Source organism: Xenopus tropicalis, chromosome 7 (assembly GCF_000004195.4).
Source record: "Xenopus tropicalis strain Nigerian chromosome 7, UCB_Xtro_10.0, whole genome shotgun sequence".
Lineage (NCBI taxonomy): Eukaryota > Metazoa > Chordata > Amphibia > Anura > Pipidae > Xenopus > Xenopus tropicalis.
In genome coordinates this window covers 43,897,656-43,918,921 of record NC_030683.2, presented here as the reverse complement: position 1 = coordinate 43,918,921, position 21,266 = coordinate 43,897,656, and the positions used below count along the sequence as shown (strand labels likewise).

Sequence of the window (21,266 nt, the reverse complement as noted above, 5' to 3'; positions counted from 1 at the left end):
GGTTTTCTGAAACCCACCTCCTTTTTTTCCCCCTCCTGGACATTCATTTTTTCTTACAAGGACACTACACTACATAAAAGCTGCCAACACAGTCCTTCCACACAGAGTCAGTAGCCTATAGGCCTATGTATGGGGCCCTCTAATGGGCATACCCTGACTAAAAATCAGGCAACGTTTGTATTCCAACATTTAATCTGGCACCTCTTAGCTCAGCGTTACAGAAAACATGACATTATGGTCACTACAATATCGCTTATATAGCTACTGTTTGGAAACTGCTTCACTAGATTACAAAGTAACGGATATAAAGAAAAAAAAGCAGAACATTTTTATTGAAACAATTTCAACAAGGTTGGCAATTTGCAAGCTGCACAGCCTAAAAATAGCCTGTATACATAACATATAGATCAAAAGCCTTTGGTTGAGCACTTACTCCAATTCTCTACCTTTTTTGAATCATATGGGCATACTACATTTCAATGAATAAAAATGAGGGGATTTAGCAGATCTTTTTTCAGTCCACAAACATCAAAAACTGATCTAGAAGTCAGATATAAATTACAATACTAACAGAAAGCCGATTTATATATTTCTTTCTGAAAAGGGAATAGCACTTTTTTAAAAAAATATTTTAGGGCAAGGTTAGCTGTGCTTTCTGCCAATCCAACCAAACAGCATACTACACAGCTCTTGCATACACAAAGCTTATGTTGTGGGAACTAAATTGGAGTCCTTTATCCTATTTAATAAAATTAAAGCATCATGCTCAGATCACTTTAGCTGTTTCATACAACAAAAGCCAGGTGCAATCTAAAACAAATAATCCAAAATGAACTCTAAAGAATGAGACATACAAATAAAAAATGAAGGATTAGACAGTATTGTACAGGTTTTCTTTTGTCTCACATACAGATATCAGTTTGCTTTAAAGTGAAGAAAAAAAACGATGACTCCTAAAATTCAACTAAATATGCCTCAGATGAAAGCCAACACTTCCTTTCCCAGAACAATCTATCTCTGCTTCTATCACCAAGTCCAGCTATATTTACCCAATCCAATTCTGCCCATGATATAATTCCAGCTGCAACTGTTATCCTGCCATATGCTGCTGTCCATCATCTCCAAAAGAGAAGGGAAATTTCTTACCAAGCACAGCTCCAAGGGAACACGTCACCTTACTCTAGGCAAGCTTAGCATTTTAATTCAACATTCATATTTTGTATATCAGTAGTGTCACCATTGTGGAGTTGTGTTGATTTTGTAGCTTTAATATACAATGTTTTGTACTGACATATATTGCAACAGGAAATGAGGACAACCATATAGCCGGGTGGTAATGCAATACACAGTGTTTTGGGTCGAAAAATCTCCATTGCTAGCACTCTGTGGTGGTTTGCATAAAAAGGACATAAATTAAACATAAAAGGAAATATTGGGATTGTTGTTCCATCAACAATAATACAATCTAGCTAAGTTTACAAAATACTGCAATAATATTACAAACACAAATGAGACAAAAATTAATTTTTGTTGGCTAAAAAAAAAAAAAAAGACTACATTTTATACTGTTCTTTAGAACTTGCTGAATTACAGATTTCCCAATTGTATAAATATACATACATACATACATACATAAAGTTGCCCACATGCCTTACTACAATAAGATATATCCAGTATTACATCATGAAGCAAGCAAAATGCACTTTCAGAACAGATGATCATCCTGTGAGCTAAGCTCATGGAATCTTGAACCCATATTGATCAGGGTGAACACAGTATCAATAAAAACTAATGAAAGCCTGGAAGGTAAATATCACATTTATGAACCAGCTGAATTTTACAATTGCTACTCTCCCATGTGCAGTCTTTTCACTTGGGCCATATTATGGAAGCATGATAACGGTAAAACAGACTTTAAATGGCACATTTATGAAATTTCTAAAAACCTGTCTTTTCCCCAAAACGTACTGTACTATTGTTTTTCCCAAATGTAAACAAGCATAAGATATCCTGTTTCCTAATCTTGGATCTCCAGGATCTGTTATACTACATAGTTGTCAGAAAATAATGAAGGTGTTGCTCTGGTGTCAAGGAAGATAGCCTCTGTCACCATTAAATGACCAGTAACACCAAAAAGTTATTTTTCTAGATTTATGCATTATTTATGTGTGGTGAACATATGCAAATATTTTTTGTCAGCAATAAAATTCTGTTCAGTAAAAAAATAAAAAGTAATCTTAGGTATTTTCACTGTTTATCATCACATACCAACTAAAATCACTATTTTCTATACATTGCTAGTTCTGTCCAAAACAGATGCTCTCAGGTAATAAAGGAAAAATGCTTGAATGCTTAGAATCAAAAAATTAAATCTTTATTCGATGTTTTAGCTCAAACACAAGCCTTCATCTGTAAAACCCCCACATTGCGAAAACCAGTGACACAATGACAACTTTAGTGCCATGAAAGCATATCAAAGTCTCTGCTTCCAAAATGTCAGGAAAACTCTAAAGATTATGCTTTATTCTGGCTCATGTATTAAAGGGCACCTATCACCAAATAATTTCCCCCACAAGAGGAACACTCTAACAAATGCCACACTCCAAATGGTAGGAACAGTACCTTCTGAAGAATATTCACCTGTTATATGATTTGCACAAGCACCTGGAGACCACTACCAGTGCAGGTGGCCGGCCATACTGGGTCCCAAGTGGCCTGGTTTGCTAAACATGCACACCACCAAATTATCAGATTAGGCATGTGCGCACCCAAGCATGGTCACCCACATCAGGACTGGGTTCCTGATTTTTACAGATAGGTGCCTTTTAACTTAGTGTTAGTGCCTTAAGAGAAGCACCAAACAATTTTTGGATTCAGTGAACACTAAAAATACTCCACATGAGATGCAACTGAATAGTAAACCCAATCTGGGCACCATTTGCATATTCAAATTAGCAAAAATCAATAAACGGCATCAGCAGTGTACAAAAAAATTGTTGCAATCAGTTTTCCACAGCTTTAATATATCATATGGATTGAAGTGTTTCACCAAACCAAATCCAGATCCAGATCCAGATCAGATTTCTTTAAAATGTGGTAGGATTCAGTCAAATCCCAAAGGTCTCAACATTTGGTGCATTCCTAATTTCATTTGATGCTTCTCTGTTATGGCCCTATAAAAGTAATGTTCTTCTGTATGTATATGTTGCTATCATGGACTAGCAGCAAATATATTCTAATATATTGGTATTATTTATTTGCATACAGGAATATGTTGTGTTTCATTCTACATAAACAGCAGCTTGCAACAAAAAGGTTTATAATTCTTGATAAAATGTAAACTGTAGTTATAAAGGCACTTCCAGGAGCACAAAGGAGAACAAAAACGTAATTCTATTGCAACAACATCTAACATTTACATTACTCCTCTCAGCTCATTATCCAGGTTTTTGTTAAATAATGAACAAACTGTATTACAGACTTTGAAGTGAATCCTAAAATTATAAATCAACTCTTAAAGCCCAAAGGGGAAAAATGGGAAAGATGATAATATTGACAATTCTAAAGGGCACAGCTTGACTGTGGCTGTTCTTGTTACACCTGATCAAATACTAGTCACACATGGGGAATGAGGATGGGGTTAAGGGGCTGCAGACTACAGATAATCAAATCAGCTGAAATGGTGCATGCATGAAAACCTGAATTTTTAACACTTTTTTTTTTTTTAACTGCAAACAATGAGCTATATTTCAATGCATATTGTGCAAATTGTTTATATATAAAGTAAAACAGAAATTTTACGTTGAACTCAAAAAAATGCATTGACTTGCTTAAATACACAGCAATATATGAATTTTAATATGTTAAGCATGCATCATGCCCTAATGGGAAATTATGCGCCAGGACATTGCAGGTCTCTCTTAAAATGTATGGGTTGTAAACTGGTAATCTAATTATCTACTATCTACTAATCAAGAACCAAACATGCTGAACCAAGTTTTTGCAATATACTTGCATGCATCAGTCAATGAATGTAAAGAGGTGTATATTTTACTACCACTATTTTCAGTGTAATAAATCTGCCTATAATTGTTAAGATTGTATTGACTCCCAGAACCACTGCCATCACTGGCAGATGATTTTACAAACCAATGTCTATCGTAAAGCCCAAAAGCTGGCTGCGGCCCTCCAAAAACTCTTTAATGGCCCCTAAGACATCATAATTTTTTATAATTTATTTAGTACCAAGCATTTAGTAAACATTGTTCTCCACATCAAATTTTTTAACCTGGATGGGGTAAAAAAGTAACTGGAGAAAAAAATGCATCATTTGTCCTAACCTCACCCGACGCAATAAAAAACTTTCTTAGGCACCTGGAAGAGAGTGAACTTCTGCACATACAGCATACAAGGTATTTGCAGAATCACAAGTTGTACCGGCTCCTGTCAAAAGTTGGCATGAGAGCCATGGGACTAACAATAAACAACTTCAGGGGAACATTGAGTATAGTTGATTACTGGCCAACTATATGGAAACAGGTAGATAACACAAGTCATAAATAACAGTGAACTACTTCAAGAAAATGTAAATTAATGAAATTAAAATCTATTGAAATATCATAAACATGCATTGCATGCAACACATACTAAAAATATTTCTGAACTAGAAGTAGTATGCAAGGAAAATTTTAAAAATAAAAAATTTTATATAAACTGGATATTTGGAGCATGTGAACGCCATGACAGGGTAGCCACATTTTTGCATATATAACATTTCATATATTTTTACAAATCTATGGTAAATCCAGCAATAATATACATGCAGAAATGTCATATTTAAATGTGCTCCATCCAAAGGTTGTGTTAGCTTGCAGGGGTAGTTCACCCTCACACCAACCTTTAGTATGATGGAGGCAGTGATCTACAAGACAACTTGCTATTGGTCTTCATTTTATTTTTTTTTATTTTTTTTTTTTAAAAAGCAGTTCTTGGTTTGCTAGATTGAATTGAATCTAAACAGACCAATAGTTTTTTCGCTGTTATGTTTACCCACCCCACACCCCCATTATAAAGCTGGAAAGCAGAAGGTACAGGTAAAAAAAATAATTAAATACTATAAATGGTAAGATTAGGACACTATAACATTTAAAAGTTAACTTAAATGTGAACTACCCCTTTAAAAATGTTACTTTACCAGGGGTGCCCAAAAGTTTGAACACAGCCATAACAAATTTTAGCCACTCTTAATAATGAACTGAACAGTGCATGGCTCATTCTTGCACATGAATACATAATTTTAACAAAAAACTATACTTACCTTTAATATTATTTAATACTTCCTTTAGGACACTAAAGCTGTGTAGCAGAGGGTCCTGTTCCTCATCCTAGAAAATAAATACATCATGGTTCTGTTACTGCTTTGTCCACTATTTGACTGATAACATCTTATAGTAACATAGTAACATAGTAAGTTGGGTTGAAAAAAGACATACATCCATCAAGTTCAACCATAATGCCTATATATAACCTGCCTAACTACTAGTTGATCCAGAGGAAGGCAAAAAACCCCATCTGAAGCCTCTCTAATTTGCCGCAGAGGGGAAAAAATTCCTTCCTGACTCCAAGATGGCAATCGGACCAGTCCCTGGATCAACTAGTACTAAGAGCTATCTCCCATAACCCTGTATTCCCTCACTTGCTAAGAATCCATCCAGCCCCTTCTTAAAATTATATAATGTATCAGCCAGCACGACTGATTCGGGGAGGGAATTCCAGAACTTCACAGCTCTCACTGTAAAAAATCCTTTCCGAATGTTTAAGTGGAACCTCCCTTCTTCTAAACGAAGTGGGTGCCCTCGTGTCCGTTGGAAGGACCTACTGGTAAATAAAACATTAGAAAGGTTATTATATGATCCCTTTATATATTTATACATAGTTATCATGTCACCTCTTAAACGCCTCTTCTCCAGTGTAAACAGACCCAACTTGGCCAGTCTTTCTTCATAACTGAGACTTTCCATACCCTTTACCAGCTTAGTTGCCCTTCTCTGGACCCTCTCTAACTCAATAATGTCCCGTTTGAGCACTGGAGACCAAAACTGAACAGCATATTCTAGATGGGGCCTTACCAGTGCTCTGTAAAGGGGAAGAATAACCCCCTCCTCCCGTGAATCTATACCCCTTTTAATACAGCTCAAAACCTTGTTTGCCCTTGCAGCTGCTGCCTGGCATTGCTTGCTACAGCCAAGTTTATTATCTACAAGGACTCCAAGGTCCTTCTCCATTAGTTATTTGCCTAGTGCAGTCCCATTAAGGGTATACGGGGCTTGAATATTTTTACATCCCAGGTGCATGACCTTACATTTATCCACATTAAATCTCATCTGCCACTTAGCTGCCCAGATTGCCAGTTGGTCAAGATCCTGCTGCAGGGATGTCACATCCTGGATAGAATTGACTGGTCTGCAGAGTTTTGTGTCATCTGCAAACACGGATACATTACTCATAATACCCTCCCCTAAGTCATTTATGAACAAATTAAACAAAAGTGGACTCAGTACAGAACCCTGAGGGACCCCACTGAGAACCTTACTCCAAGTAGAGAATGTACCATTAACAACCACCCTCTGTACCCGATCCTGTAGCCAGTTTTCTATCCATGTGCAAACGACTTCACTAAGACCAATAGACCTTAGCTTAGAAAGCAGTCGTTTGTGGGGAACGGTATCAAATGCTTTGGCAAAATCCAAATAGATTATATCTACTGCATCCCCACTGTCCAGCTTCTTACTTACCTCATCATAAAAAGCAATTAAATTGGTCTGACATGACCTGTCCTTCATAAAGCCATGCTGATTACTGCTCATAATGGCATTCTCCACTACATAATTTTGAATGTGATCCCTTAACAAGCCTTCAAATAACTTGCCCACCACGGATGTCAAACTTACAGGCCTATAATTGCCAGGCTGAGATCTTACTCCCTTTTTAAATATGGGAATGACATTCGCCTTCTTCCAATCCCTAGGTACCATACCTGATGAAAGAGAGTCTGAGAATATCAGAAACAAGGGCCACTGCAATTCTGCCCCTAGCTCTCTCAGTACCCGAGGGTGTATTCCATCTGGCCCAGGTGCCTTGTTTACATTTATCGTGTGTAACCCTTTAAGCACCATATCCTGTGCCAACCACTGTGTAGTTGGAGCTGAGGCAACAGTGCAGCTATTGGGTGGGACTTGGCCCACTGGCTCCTCTACTGTATACACAGAAGAAAAGAACTGGTTAAGCACATCTGCCTTTTCTGTATCCGCTGTAACCATATTGTTATTATAACTCAATGGGGCCACACCCTCAACCTGCATCTTTTTACTATTAATATACTTAAAAAACTTTTTGGGGTTAGTCTTGGCCTCGGCCGCGATGCGCTCCTCATTTTCTATCTTTGCCTTCCGGATTGCTGTTTTACAACACTTGTTATAGTGTTTATAATCATTAAACGCAGCTACTGTCCCCTCTGACTTATATTTCTTAAAAGCTTTCCTTTTTTCCCTATTAACTTCTTTACCTCAGAGTTAAGCCACATAGGTTGATTCTTAACACTTCTACTTTTTCTTATTAATGGAATAAATTGAGAACAGTAATGATTTAATATCATTTTAAATGACAACCATTTCTGCTCTGTGTTTTTATCAGAAAACATAATGGCCCAATCTATGCCCAGAAGCGCTGCCCTTAAGGAGCTAAAATTTGCCTTCCTAAAATTCATTGTCTTTGTTGCCCCCGTGTAAATTTGTTTCCTGCACCAAACATCAAATGAAATAACATTATGGTAACTATTACCCAGGGGTTCAACCACTTGCACATTTGCTATACGTTCTGGGTCATTAGAGATCACTAGATCTAGTATAGCATGGTTCCTGGTTGGCTCCTCAACAACCTGTGACATAAAGTTGTCATGCAGCAAGTTTATAAACTTGTTCCCATTTACTGTCCTGGCAGTACTATTGCCCCAGTCAATATCAGGGTAATTAAAATCCCCCATTATTATCACTTGCCCCAAACTAGCAGCCTTTTCTATTTGCAACAGGAGCTGGGCCTCCTCCTCTTCGCTTACATTAGGGGGTCTATAGCATACCCCTACAATTAGTTTGGTAGATTCTTTACTATCTGTGAGAAGCTCAACCCATAAGGATTCAGCTCCCTCTGTTACCCCCATCACTTCCTCCTTAATATTTGCTTTTAATTCCTGCTTAATGAACAGACACACTCCTCCTCCTTTTCTATTGCCCCTGTCCCTCCGAAACAATGTAAACCCCCAATATTAACAGCCCAGTTATGAGACTCATTCAACCAAGTTTCAGCAACTCCAATCACATCATATTTCCGCTCCAACGCCAGTACCTCCAGCTCTCCCATTTTACCAGTCAGACTCCTTGCATTGGTAAACATACATTTAATACTGGTTCCGGCGTGAGAATGACGTGTAAACAACTTATGGGCCTCCCTGCCATTATCAGTATCCCGAAGCAAGTCTCCTCCCCCATTTTCCCTTACTATGCCCACTACCTCATCTATCCTGTCTACCACAGAATTTCCCACTGCAACCTCTCCCCCCACTCCTAGTTTAAAATCTCCTCCAACCCGCTAGCCATCTTTTCCCCCAAAGCAGCTGCCCCATCATCATTGAGGTGCAGCCCATCCCTGTAGCCGATTGAGAAATCAGCCCAGTTCTGGAGAAACCCAAAGCCCTCCTCCCTGCACCAATCTCTCAGCCACGCATTAATCTCCCTAAGCTCCCGCTGCCTTCTTAATGTTGCTCGTGGCACAGGTAATATCTCTGAGAAAATTACCTTGGAAGTCCTCGCCCTCAACTTCGCACCTAGCTTTTTAAAATCGTTCTTGAGGACTTCCCCCCCTCCTCTAACTTTGTCATTGGTACCTATGTGTATCAAGACCGCCGGGTCTTCCCCAGCCCCTCCCAACAATCTGTCCACTCGTTCCACCACATGCTGAACCCTAGCACCAGGCAAGCAACACACAGTTCGGCATGTAGGGTCTTTGCGACAAATTACCCTATCCACCTTTCTAATAATTGAATCCCCTACAACTATAGCCTGCCTTCCCTTCCTAGCACTATTCCCCCCACCTGTATTAGAGGTGCCGGCTCCCAGGGTGCTCTGAGAGTCAGCCCGCTCCATACATGCTAGCTCAGAGCTGTCTTCCCCAGCATCTTCACCTAAAGCGGCAAATCTGTTGGTTTGTACAAGCTGTGAACCAGCCCCCCTACCCTTGTGTCCCCTAGCAAATCTAAAAATTGCCATTATGATATTGATATTTTTCTATAATATATATTCCCTACAATTAGACAAGGTTGTCGGAGTGAAGATCCTTCTGCGCATGCCTGGAGGCAGTAGGAGTTTTTTTTTTTTTTTGATGAGAGACCTGAACAGGAAGTGGGGGCGGGGCTTAACTCTGCACAGGGAAGCAAAGAAAAAGAATACCTTCTGATCGAGGAACCGGGTCAGAGAGAATGCTGGGACAAAGGTAGGTAATTCTGGAGGCTGATTAGAGAAATTTTACTCATAGAAAAAAAAAAAAAAAGGTTTACTTATTCTTTAAATCCTCCTCCAGTGTGTATAGCACAGCAACACCCAGCACATAATTACACACCTTAGGGACAATTTAATGGCTATTTCCAACTGCTAACAAACTCCCAGAACAAACCCCTGCCAGGTTCAGGCAGCACAGGGCAGGCAGATTATGGCACGCACAGGCAGCATAGGGCAGACAGAATATGGCACACACAGGCAGCATAGGGCAGGCAGAGTATGGCACACACAGACATTACTCTTCCTGCCCTAGGCTGCCCCTTTGTTCCATTATCTGCCTGCCCTACCCTGCTGTGTGTGCCATGCTCTGTCTGCCCTATGCTGCCTGTGTGTGCCATACACAGTACATACAGTGACACAATGCTGGCACTGTTCCTACAGTCTGAGGTGTGAAGAGGTGAGCAATGTGGGTGATTACAGCCTGAACAAGAGGTGTGAACAATGCACGGGTTAAAAGGTGTGACCAGTACAGGAGATTACATGTTTAAACAATACAGGGGAATTACAGCCTGAATCTGAGGTGTGAACCATGCAGGGGGCCAGTTAATCTCAGTACTGATAGCATTTAAAGTTTACACAAAGGTAAGCCATCAAAGCAGCCAGACAGGTGGGGGGGGCCACACAGAGGGGGGTCACGGGCCAACAGTTGGACAGCACCGGACTAGATCAGAACTTTTACGTGAAGCAGTGTAGGTGGCTTTTTACAGTGAGGGCAGCGAGACTGTGTAATGCCCTTCCAAATGATGTTGTAATCGGAGATTCTATTAATGCCTTTAAGAATGGCTTGGATAATTTCTTGTACAAGCATTTGGTCTTAAAGAATTTACTTTATTAATGTTGCTGCTGTCAGTCAATAATCTATTTTATGAAATTAGGTATTTAAAAAAAAAAAATTTTCCTTATTTTAAAGGAGACCTGTCACCATAAGAAACTAAAAAACTTAAAACAGGATCTATATTACTGAATAATGCAGGTTTCTTACAAATATTTTGCATAAAACAGCCCATATATAAAACACTGCTTTATCAAAATAAACAATTTTCATAAAAATATACTTTTCTAGTAGTATATATTATTGGGTAATCCTCCCTGGGATCATATGATTCACGGTGCACACATACAGGTTAGGTTAAATCAGCCAATTAATGGACAAAGTTCAGGTGATCTCTGAGGGAAACACCATCACAATATGGTGGCTCAAGGTAAAAGATGTAAAACGGAAATATTTACCGACACGTTAATATTCTTTATTAATTTATATGTAATAGGTGACCCATCTGCTGGTTTAGTATTCATTCTGAAGGAATTGTTTTCCTTTCAGATAGTGGTTAAGATTTGTTGGGCTCTCTCCCCAAGAAGCCCTGAAGCAGTAATGAGATTTGAGCAGAATTCAGATTTTAAACCTGAAGGTCAGTTAGGGTCAGCCTCGCGAGTCTTTTTCGGCGATTTCCCGAAATAGCACCGCCGCGTGTGCCATCCCACCGGCAACTTACATTGTCGCCGGTGGGATGGCAGGTGAAGGCAACTCGGGAGATTAGTCGCCCGCGAACAGGGAGATTTGTCGCGGGCGACTAATCTCCCCGTGTGCCAGAGCCCTAAGGGTGAAGTCAAACTGAGCTAATTTCAGCAGCTACTTTTTCATGGCTACCAAACTCCAGAAAATACCCTACCATAGACAATGCTGAAAATTGCCTCTACTAAAACACACAGAGACAATTATCAGTAAGTGATCAGCATTGTCTGTTTAGTGGCCACAACAAGTAGCTGCTACTAAGTAGCTCCATGTGTCTTCACCCTTACGAGCTATGCTTTCATATATCTTTTTACTATCAAATGATGGAGTACAACCAAAAATGCTGGAAAAGCACTGATCTAAGATATCAGTGTCACAAAAACCATATTTATCTAACAGCCAAGCAGAATCTATGGAAAATTATAATTATGTAACAGCAGGCTATACATGGAGGACAGTCACACAGTATGAGGTCAGTATTTCCCATGGCTCAGTGTAGTCTTAATCCAGCATTAAACCATTAGGCATGTATGTGAATCATTGCCAGTGGTACTTTCACAAGTAGTATATTGTTTATTGGAAAGTTGTTTAGGACTACATTTTCTTTCATTACATTTGCGGTACCTTCAGTTTTGTCAGGCAAATCTTTAACAATTTGGTAATGATACCGTTTTTGTTTTAATGTCTACTTTTACAATCTGTGCAAATATAAAAAAAATATACTTACCACAGGAGTGTGCATGCTCCATCGTGCATTGCGTTTTATTGCACCAACAACAATGCTAATTTCTCCCTGGACTATATAGATATTCTTGTCCACCATTTTCAGAAACCTGAAGACAAGAAACAATATATGTGACCATTCAATCGACATCAAAAAGTATATAACAAATCAAATTAACTGTGGAAAACCAGTAAGTAATATTATCAGACATCAGCAAGATTGTATAATATGCTGATACTGCAATCCCCTGCAAATATTTACTCTAAAGAAATTTGGCAAATACAATTTTACATAGCAGTCAATAAGACTTAATTCAAAACTTATAATTAGAGTTGCCATCTACTAAAGGAAAAACCAAGTGCCATCACTTTTCAGAAGTAAATGAATGTGTGCGATTGGTTTGCTGATACACAAAACATAAGCCTTATTCAAACAGCAATGTTGCCATCTCATTACCCAGAGAATGTCAATGTGGGGTAATTCTGTTGAGCAAAAAATAAATAATAAAATAAAAATTGTGTACTGAACAAAGACAGAAGGGTCCAACTGTCATTGATTAGGCGATTATTATTTGTAACATAGTATTAAAGTAGCATTTGGTATTTGTATTTACAAAAGTCTAAATGTTTTCAACGCAAAACAAAAGAAGCAGTGATCATCAACATACCAGCTATAAAATGGATTAATAGGTGAAATACATGCTTCTGTATATTTACATTTATCAACTGGGAGATGCCACATTGCTTACCTTGGCAAAGTATTTTATGGCCTGAGGAGAGTTATGTTTTAGCTCTGGCTTCATGTATAAATACAAATATGTACACGATAGAGCACATTTAAAAACAGCTTGACCCTTTTGGCTTGAGCAATCATAAAGCAAACCCGGTGTAATTTAGGAAACAGCTTTAAGGTGCCAAACTTAATTATTATTATGTAAGAAAACCCAGGAAAAGAAGCCTCAACTAATGAGGTATTTTTGCCTGAAACCCTGCATGAGTTACTTAACTCACGTAGGGTTTCCTTAATGATTGCTCGAGCCAAAAATAAATGTGCCCCTTATATGACCAAACATATGTGAACAACTGCATTTTCAACATTTCCAACATTTTCCCAAAACCAAGGGTATTATGCCAAAGTTAGTGCTGTCTATACTGCTAAAACTATGAATGCAAATGCATAGTTTTGGATTTAGCTGAAAATTGAACAAATTAATTATTTGTATCTGTTATTTATATAGCCACAAATTTGCCTGATTTGCATATTACATTTTAAGAAACAAATCAAATATTGCATCAACTGTAAACAAAAAAATTAAAGCTTAATAGTCACAACAAAACATATATTCAGTGCATCCAACAGCCTTTTCTGTGAAGGCTATCCACTAGCTATAGGAACACTGTTGGTGCTATTTGCTTCCATTCATAAATATGAGGTTAAGCACTGATTGATTGATCAGGCCAGCTTGTACTGTCATTCCAACAGGTGTTCAGCTTGGTTGAAGTCAGGAGGTATTGTGCAGACCTGTCAAATCCACCCCCCCCTCCATTTTTGCAAATAAATTCTATAATAATAATACTTTGTATGCAGTGTTATCTTCCTCTTGAATTGTCAAACATGTTATATCACATAGTGGCACCTGCATGACAATTACTGTTGAGGTTAATAACAAATTAAATAATGGGCACCCTAGTAAGTCAGTATTTAGTAACACCCCTGTGGCACAAATCACACCTTGTAAATGTTTGTTGTGTGCAAAGATCTTTCAATTCAGTTCTTCCAGTCAGATCACTTCTACTTCTACTTTGAGGGCCATCCCAAAACCTTCAGCTCGCTTTTCTTCAAGTAGCTCATAGTGGTGATAAAGGTATGTTTAAAATACCTTCAGCTTCTTGGCTGACTGTTTCACATTGGCATCCAGAATTTGCCAATATTTAGTGGAAATCATAATTCTATACATGTACATCTATACATGTTTCCTGTGCCACTGGCTGCCACACAACACTGAATAACAGTTGGCAAGGTGTATTTTTTTTGTCAAACTCCTTGTAAACGAACCTTTGGTGATTATGGCCAAGCAGTTTAGTTTTAGCCATATCAGTCCCATGGCAGTTGTTTTTAAAAGGCCTATGGCTTGTCTAGATGCTGTTTTGCATACCTCAGATGATGACATTTGTTTGTGTTTGCAGGTAAGGCTCCCTACTGATGACTACTGCATGCACATCTTGTTTGTGCAAGCAACACTGTATCATGGAAAGGTGCAACATCACACCTGTGGCAACAAACCTTCCTGCAGGCCCTGTGCAGTCACATGAGGGGTTGCCTTTGCCTTTCTGGCCAGCATACAAGGCATTTTCTTGCTCTTCCATATCTTGCCTCAACTTTCAGAGTTCCCCATAACAGCAATTTATAGGCAATAGAAACTGCAAGCTGGTTACCCTGCTTTGTAAGCATCAGCTTAATTTTCAGATCCTCACTCCGTTGCTTCAAGAACCCATGGTTGTTGAGTGACAGCCCAAAGTTTGGGGTTTAAGATTTTTACTGAGCTCTGCAATTGATAACAGGTAACAACTCATAATGGTTATTAAGGCCTAATTGTGCAAAAAAACTATGCCTTAACATTTGCAAATATATTGCTTTTTCAACACACTGATTCCTGCAGCCTTTAGGTATAAAATGAAGCACTGTAAATTTTAATACCGGCTTCTTAACAGTTTGATGCCAGTATTCAAATGATAACCAGAGCATGTGGCATACACAGGGAAACAAAATAAATGTAATGCATAAGAATCGTCAAAACACACTTCCTGCATTTATATATATTAAAATACCCAAAAATCTTTGTTAACCCCAGGAAACCATATGTTTTAGAAAAGCATACATTTTGACAAATCCAGGATTGATAAATAGGTTGTTCTATTGAATTGCAAAGCTCTGCCAATCGGTTATCTATGAAACCTTTTTTTTATGATTTTTTTTATATATTAAACATTCTATATAATATATAATAACATATATAAATGCCAGGAGTCTTCTTATTTGAAGTTTGATGACCATTATGCAATAGAATACAGAATTATGTGAAATGTTGACCCCAAAATATACCTTGTGAATACAAATTTTAATGCTTTTATTTCAGCCACTGGAAAAAAAAAAACACTCCCTGTGTTTTGTTTGGTAAAAGCCCCAAAAGACAACCGCACAAACTACATATTTTTAAAAGTAAATGTCGTGGTGAATCCAAATGGGTAAATATCCATTTTAATCCAAACTACCTAGTTGCAAAATTATGTGTACGATAGGCTTGTCAATTACCCTACAGAATTATAAAATAAGTCTACTTAATTTATAATAATCATCATATACAGGTATGGGATCCCTTATCCAGAAACCCGTTATCCAGAAAGTTCCAAATTACAGAAAGGTCATATCCCATTTATTCCATTATAAGCAAATAATTCTAATTTTTAAAAATTATTTCCCTTTTCTCTGTAATTATAAAACAGTAACTTTTACTTGATCCAAACTAAGATATAATTAATCCTTATTGGAGGCAAAACAAGCCTATTGGGTTTATTCAATTTTTGAATGATTTATAGCAGACTTAAGGTATGGAGATCCAAATTACGGAAAGATCCCTTATCCAGAAAACCCCAGGTCACGAGCATTCTGGATAACAGGTCCCATACCTGTATGTATAAAGCGTCAAAATATTCTGTAGACCTGTATAGTAGGTGGGGGTATACATTGAGCACACAGAAACAACCAATAAGTGATACAATAGGTAAAGAGGCCCTGACCAAACAAGCTTACAAATATAGCCTCAGGAGATTAATCTTTGTCTGGTGCCCACATGGGTAAAACACCATGTAGCTGGAAAGAATGGTTAGCCATTGATTTGTAATATGTGTAGTTCTCTATCATAGTTTTGCTACTTAGGTTTCATTTTATGAACCTGTGCATTATAAAGATTGTTTGCATATAAGCAATACCATCAGTGTAATGGCACATGCACATAATGAACTCTAAAACTATCTAACATCTAACTACCTACTGACTCAGTTCAGTCTGGTTTCTGCCTTCACCGCTTAACAGAAACAGCCCTCACTAAAGTAGCAAATGACTTACTTGCTGCTAAAGCAAAGGGCCATATTCTCTATTAATCTTTCTGACCAATCCTTTGTGTCTCCCATACAGCCCCTACCTCCTCTCCTCAGCCTCTATCAGTTGGGGTACCCCAAGGCTCTGTTCTTGGGCCCCTTTCTATTTTCAATCTACACCACATGTCTTGGTCAGATAATCAGCTCATTTGAGTTTCAGTATCATTTATATGCAGACAATACTCAAATCTACCTCTCTCTTCCAGACATCCAGTCCTTGCTCCTAGCTTGTGTCACGGACTAGCTCATGGAATTTCAGCATCCATGTCCTCTGCCTAGAAATCAACATGGACACAACTGAACTGGACATCTTCCCACCTTCCAACCCTGTCTGAAATTACTGTTTGCATGGAAAATAATATAATTCCAGTTCCACAGGTTCACTGTCTAGGAGTCTGACTTTTGACTCTGCCCTCTCATTCATTCCCCACATTCAGACACCCACTAAATCCTGTCGGATTCACCTCAAAACATATCTCGCATTCAACCTTTCCTCACATGTGAGACTGACAAAATTCACATCCACGCCCTTGTTATATCTCATTTAGACTATTGTAACTCATTGCTCGTTGGAGTTCCACTGTCCAATCCATCATGAACAGTGCTGCCAGACTCAAACACCTCTGCTACCGCTCCACAAGTGCTGCCCCTCTCTGCCAGACCCTGCACTAGATACCAGTCATATACAGGATTCAATTTAAGGTTCTTGTATTTACCTACAAACCCCTCACTGGTACCGCACCACACCACCGTAACCTTTGCTCTGCACATGACCTCCTCCTCACTTATTAGCAACTCTCACTCTCACATCCAGGACTTCTCACGTGCTGCATCCATCCTCTGGAATTCTCTGCCCCATCCCATTAGACACTGTCAGAGTCTCCAGGCCTTTACACGGTCACTTAAAACTCCCCTTTTCTTTCCAGCCTATAATCTAAGCCCTCAGCAACTTGATTACCCTCTGAACACCAATACTCTTTGCTCACACACTCAATAACCACTGTTTTTCACCTTAGTCTGCATTTAAAATTACTTTACAAACCAACAAGGACTTTACCGCCACATTGGTTACCCTGACCTTATGTCTCAACCATTCTCCCTCTTAAGGTGGCCACACACGTGGCGATTTTCGACCATATGTCGCATGAAAGATCGTTCAATCCGCCACTAATGTTCAGGGCTGAAACGGCAGATAAGGAGGTAGAAACAATAGGATTTCTACCTCCTTCTGCCGATTCAGCCATGAAGGCAGATTTTGCTCAGGCGCCTTCTATGGCGCCTGATCAAAATCTTTTAACCCGCCCGATCGGCGAGTCAACTGATATCAGCAGCCTCCTGCGATATCGGTCGACTCGCCGACTTGCCATACACGCACCGAATATCGTGCAAAACCTTGTTTTGTACGATATTCGGTGCATGTATGGCCAACTTTAGAATGTAATCTCTTGCAAGCACGGCCCTCTCCCTATTGTCTCTAAACAATATCCAAATGTACCTCTAAATCATTTTTAGGGAATTGCTTTATGTACATGTTAGCTGTTTGGTTGTGTTGTACCCTTTACTGTGTCAAGCGCTGCATGAAATGATGGCGTCATATAAACAATAATAATAATACATAATCTATAGGATCCCTATAACAACAAACATCATGCATCCACTTTCATTTGTACCAAAGGGAATCACATTAACTCCGACACACAGCAGGAGCTACAATGAGGAAGTCCAGTTGTAGTGACTTAGTGGAACCAGCTCAAAAGCAAAAGGTATTATTATTATTAACATTTATTTATAAAGCGCCAACATATTCCGCAGTGCTGTACAATAAGTGGGTTTCATACATTGGACATACAGAGCAACATATAAAGCAATCAATAACCAATACAAGAGGTGAAGAGAGCCCTGCCCAAAAGAGCTTATAATCTATAAAAAGGTATTTTAAACTCTAAGTGCAGTTGCACATGGGGAGATTAGTTGCCCGCGATAAATCTTTACTATTGCAGGCGACTAATCTCCCCGACATGCCATCCCACTGGCTAGAAAGTAAACCGTCGGTGGGATGGCAAACGCATCACTTCCATTTTCCAAAGTTGCCCGACGCATACTTGTGAAGCAACTTGCATTTTGCATCATGGGTCTTCCATTCCAGCATACAATTTATTCATAAGGTGCATTCTGGGGGATGATGAAGACACAGCCTCCCAAACGTGCATGTCATTTAGCATACAGTGCATCCTAAAGAGCCCTAACCTTACCATTTGCCATGGACAGGGCTGCCTTGCGCCTGCAGAACTAGGCTCTGCACTTCTTGCTACACCCCAAATGCAAATGATCTGTGAACTAGCACAAAGAGGTGCAGTTTTGCACTTGCAACCTTGGAATTTGTAAATGACCCATTCTATGCCATGGTAAAAAGTACTGCACAGGGTTGCAGAGCAGTCAGTGTGGCAGTTGAAGTCCCTAAAGTCAGAGGGCCCAATGAGAGGTCTTACCAAAAGGCATTTGTAATATACATAATAGCAGACAATCTTCTGCCAAATTTTGTATGACCAACCCTAACTTTTTTTGTGGGGGCCAATCACTTCTAATTACATCACAGTCTTTATTGTTATGCTGCTTCGAAACCAAAATTTGTTAAAGAGCCCCATACAACACAGAAATCCCTATTACTATAATCTGTTCCTTTAAAAAGTATGAATAAATACCATTTTTATGTGCTGAAATCCAGCTGCACAACAGTTCTCTTTATGCGTCACTTGAAATCCCAGCAGGGGAGGGAGGTCTAGAAAAACATTGCACTGTGATATTCCTTTCCTTACTGACTTAAAAGTTTAAGTTGTGTTTGGGTGGAGTTCCCCTTTAATTCTGGCATTCACACTATTTTCCCAGAAATTATTTGTTGTTGCAGAGCTTTTGTGCTCAGATTCAATAATTAGAGATTACTGTTTGCAAATTGCCAATGATATTACATGACAAATGAGGAAATCAAACACTAATACAAATCAAAGGAACAGTCTTGTCAAAAAGAGAAGATGATAGCAATGCATGAATTTTATTGTACCTCTGGCAAAAGCTTCCTTAGGAGCAAACAATACTGCATTAATACCTGAAATGAAAAAACATGACTGTTCCAAGTATGCCAGCAATGTTAACAATTCGAGAATTGCATAGTTATGCCAAACTCTCTAAATGCAAAATGTTAGTATTACGACACTTGGTAAAACTAACAATTTTAGCACAACAATTACATTTAAACAATTTGGTTGTCATGAACCGAATATTTAAGGAATAGGAGTCCAAATCATTACAAATGATTAGGAACACTACTAAACTAGAGCTTTTAACGGCATTTAATGTTAAGTCATTCTGCAGCAAGTACTTCTACTGCGATGTCACAATGGCAATAACCCACCTCCCCTCAGTTACCTGTCACTGGCCCTGACCCCTGAATCCAAAATGGCGGCCTAAACAGCGGTGGTGACGTTGACTTCACATTCAATTCCTTTTTTCAAGCAGACGAAACACCGACTAACAGCAATTATTCCCGGAAAAGGCAGCTCCCCCCCTTACGTTATATAAAATAATATGAAAACCACAAACCGGAACTGCCCAGCCGTACAATCCCCCAGGAAGGAACCGGCTCAATCCTTCCCTGTAAACTTCACTGACGTGTTAACGCAGCCTACCGTGGCACCTGGAAACCAGAGTGCTGAACCAATCACACGCATCCTTTTCTAAAAGGCAGTCGCTGCGTCCAATGGAGTTGTGAAATTAGAGGGAAGGGTGAAACAAGTAGTGTTACTGGTTGATACGGAAAGGGTGGGCTCAGATGCTTTATTGGTGTAATTCTAAACCAATCATGTATCAGCATAGCGTGATTACACTCTATTGCAGCGATACTATAGGGAAAGAGGGATTGCTTCCTGAGGGACTGTGTAGCTGGCTTGGTTCCGTAACGCGGAGGGGGTTGTCAAGAGAATGTGAATTCATAATTTACTATACAGATGGCCATTTCTAGTAAATACGTGTTTGAGAGAATACACTATGCTATTGTGGGATTACGTCTTCTGTCCGGTGAATGTTGTATACAGACTTTTAGCCGGTTTTCTTACGGTGTAAATAGATTGGCAGTCCATGACATTTGCTCTACTATGACAGGGCAGGGATTCAGAATTGGCTCTGACACGTCTTAACGGCCCCCATACTCCTATTCAATATTATTATATTCAGGGCCGCAAATATGGCAACATGGGAATGTTTTAACCCACGCCCCAATTGCCACACCCCATTTTTAAAATAGTGCCCACGATGGGCACTAGAAAGTACCCTCCATACACAATGCCCCCATAGAAAGTGCCCCCATACACAGTAGCCCTCCTTACACAGTGCCCCCCCATACAGTGCCCCCAATACACAGTAGCCCTCCTTACACAGTGTCCCCCCATACACAGTGCCCCCCATACACAGTAGCCCTCCTTACACAGTGCCCCCCCATACACAGTAGCCCTTCATACACAGTGCCCCCCCCATACACAGTAGCCCTCCTTACACAGAGCCCCCCATACAGAGCCCCCCCATACACAGTAGCCCTCCTTACACAGTGCCCCCCATACACAGAAGCCTTTCATACACAGTGCCCCCCCCATACACAGTAGCCCTTCATACACAGTGCCCCCCCATACACAGTGCCCCCCCATACACAGTAGCCCTCCTTACACAGAGCCCCCCATACACAGAGCCCCCCATACACAGTGCCCCCCCATACACAGTGCCCCCCCATACACAATAGTCCTCCTTACACAGAGCCCCCCCATACAGTGCCCCCCATACACAGTACCCCCCCAATTGCCCCCATAGTGAGTACCTCATACATAGCGGCCCCCATAGACTTCTTGGGCTCCCGCTCCTAATTCGGCTCCTCATAAGGCGGCGACAGGTCCTTTTATAAGGTTGCGCCCGTGCGTACGTGTGACGTCACACGTACGCACGGGCGCAACCTTATAAAAGGACCTGTCGCCGCCGTACGAGGAGCCGAATAAGGAGCGGGAGCCCAAGAAGAAGGAGCTGGAGCGATCCGCTGTTGCCAGCGCGTCCCGCTGGCCTGGATAGTTTAATGAATGTTCTGCATTTCCGTAATGCGGGACATTCATTGAACAATCCGGGACAGCGGGACGCGCTGTAAAAACCGGGACTGTCCCGCGAAAAGCGGGACAGTTGGGGGGTATGCTCTAAATTTAGATTGGATTGTGTTTAAAAAAAGTTGTGCT

General features: G+C 39.9%; 1 protein-coding gene across 10 annotated transcripts in view; it reads right to left on the bottom strand.

The window, feature by feature from the left end:
• gbf1 (golgi brefeldin A resistant guanine nucleotide exchange factor 1) overlaps positions 1-19,760 on the bottom strand; it is a 126,096-nt gene extending 106,336 nt beyond the window's left edge. For 7 of the 10 annotated variants that reach the window (XM_031906080.1, XM_031906084.1, XM_031906083.1 and 4 more), the window contains exons 1-3: positions 19,600-19,688; positions 11,849-11,954; positions 5,318-5,384 (exon numbers count right to left, since the gene is read on the bottom strand). In XM_031906080.1, coding sequence (XP_031761940.1) covers positions 5,318-5,384; positions 11,849-11,944 — 163 coding nt within the window. In that variant the 5' untranslated portion in view covers positions 11,945-11,954; positions 19,600-19,688. Of the gene's footprint in view, positions 1-5,317; positions 5,385-11,848; positions 11,955-19,425 lie in introns of all 10 variants that reach the window. The other 3 variants (XM_031906082.1, XM_031906081.1, XM_012966851.3) reach the window with 3 other exon arrangements.
• Positions 19,761-21,266: the final 1,506 nt, after the last annotated feature.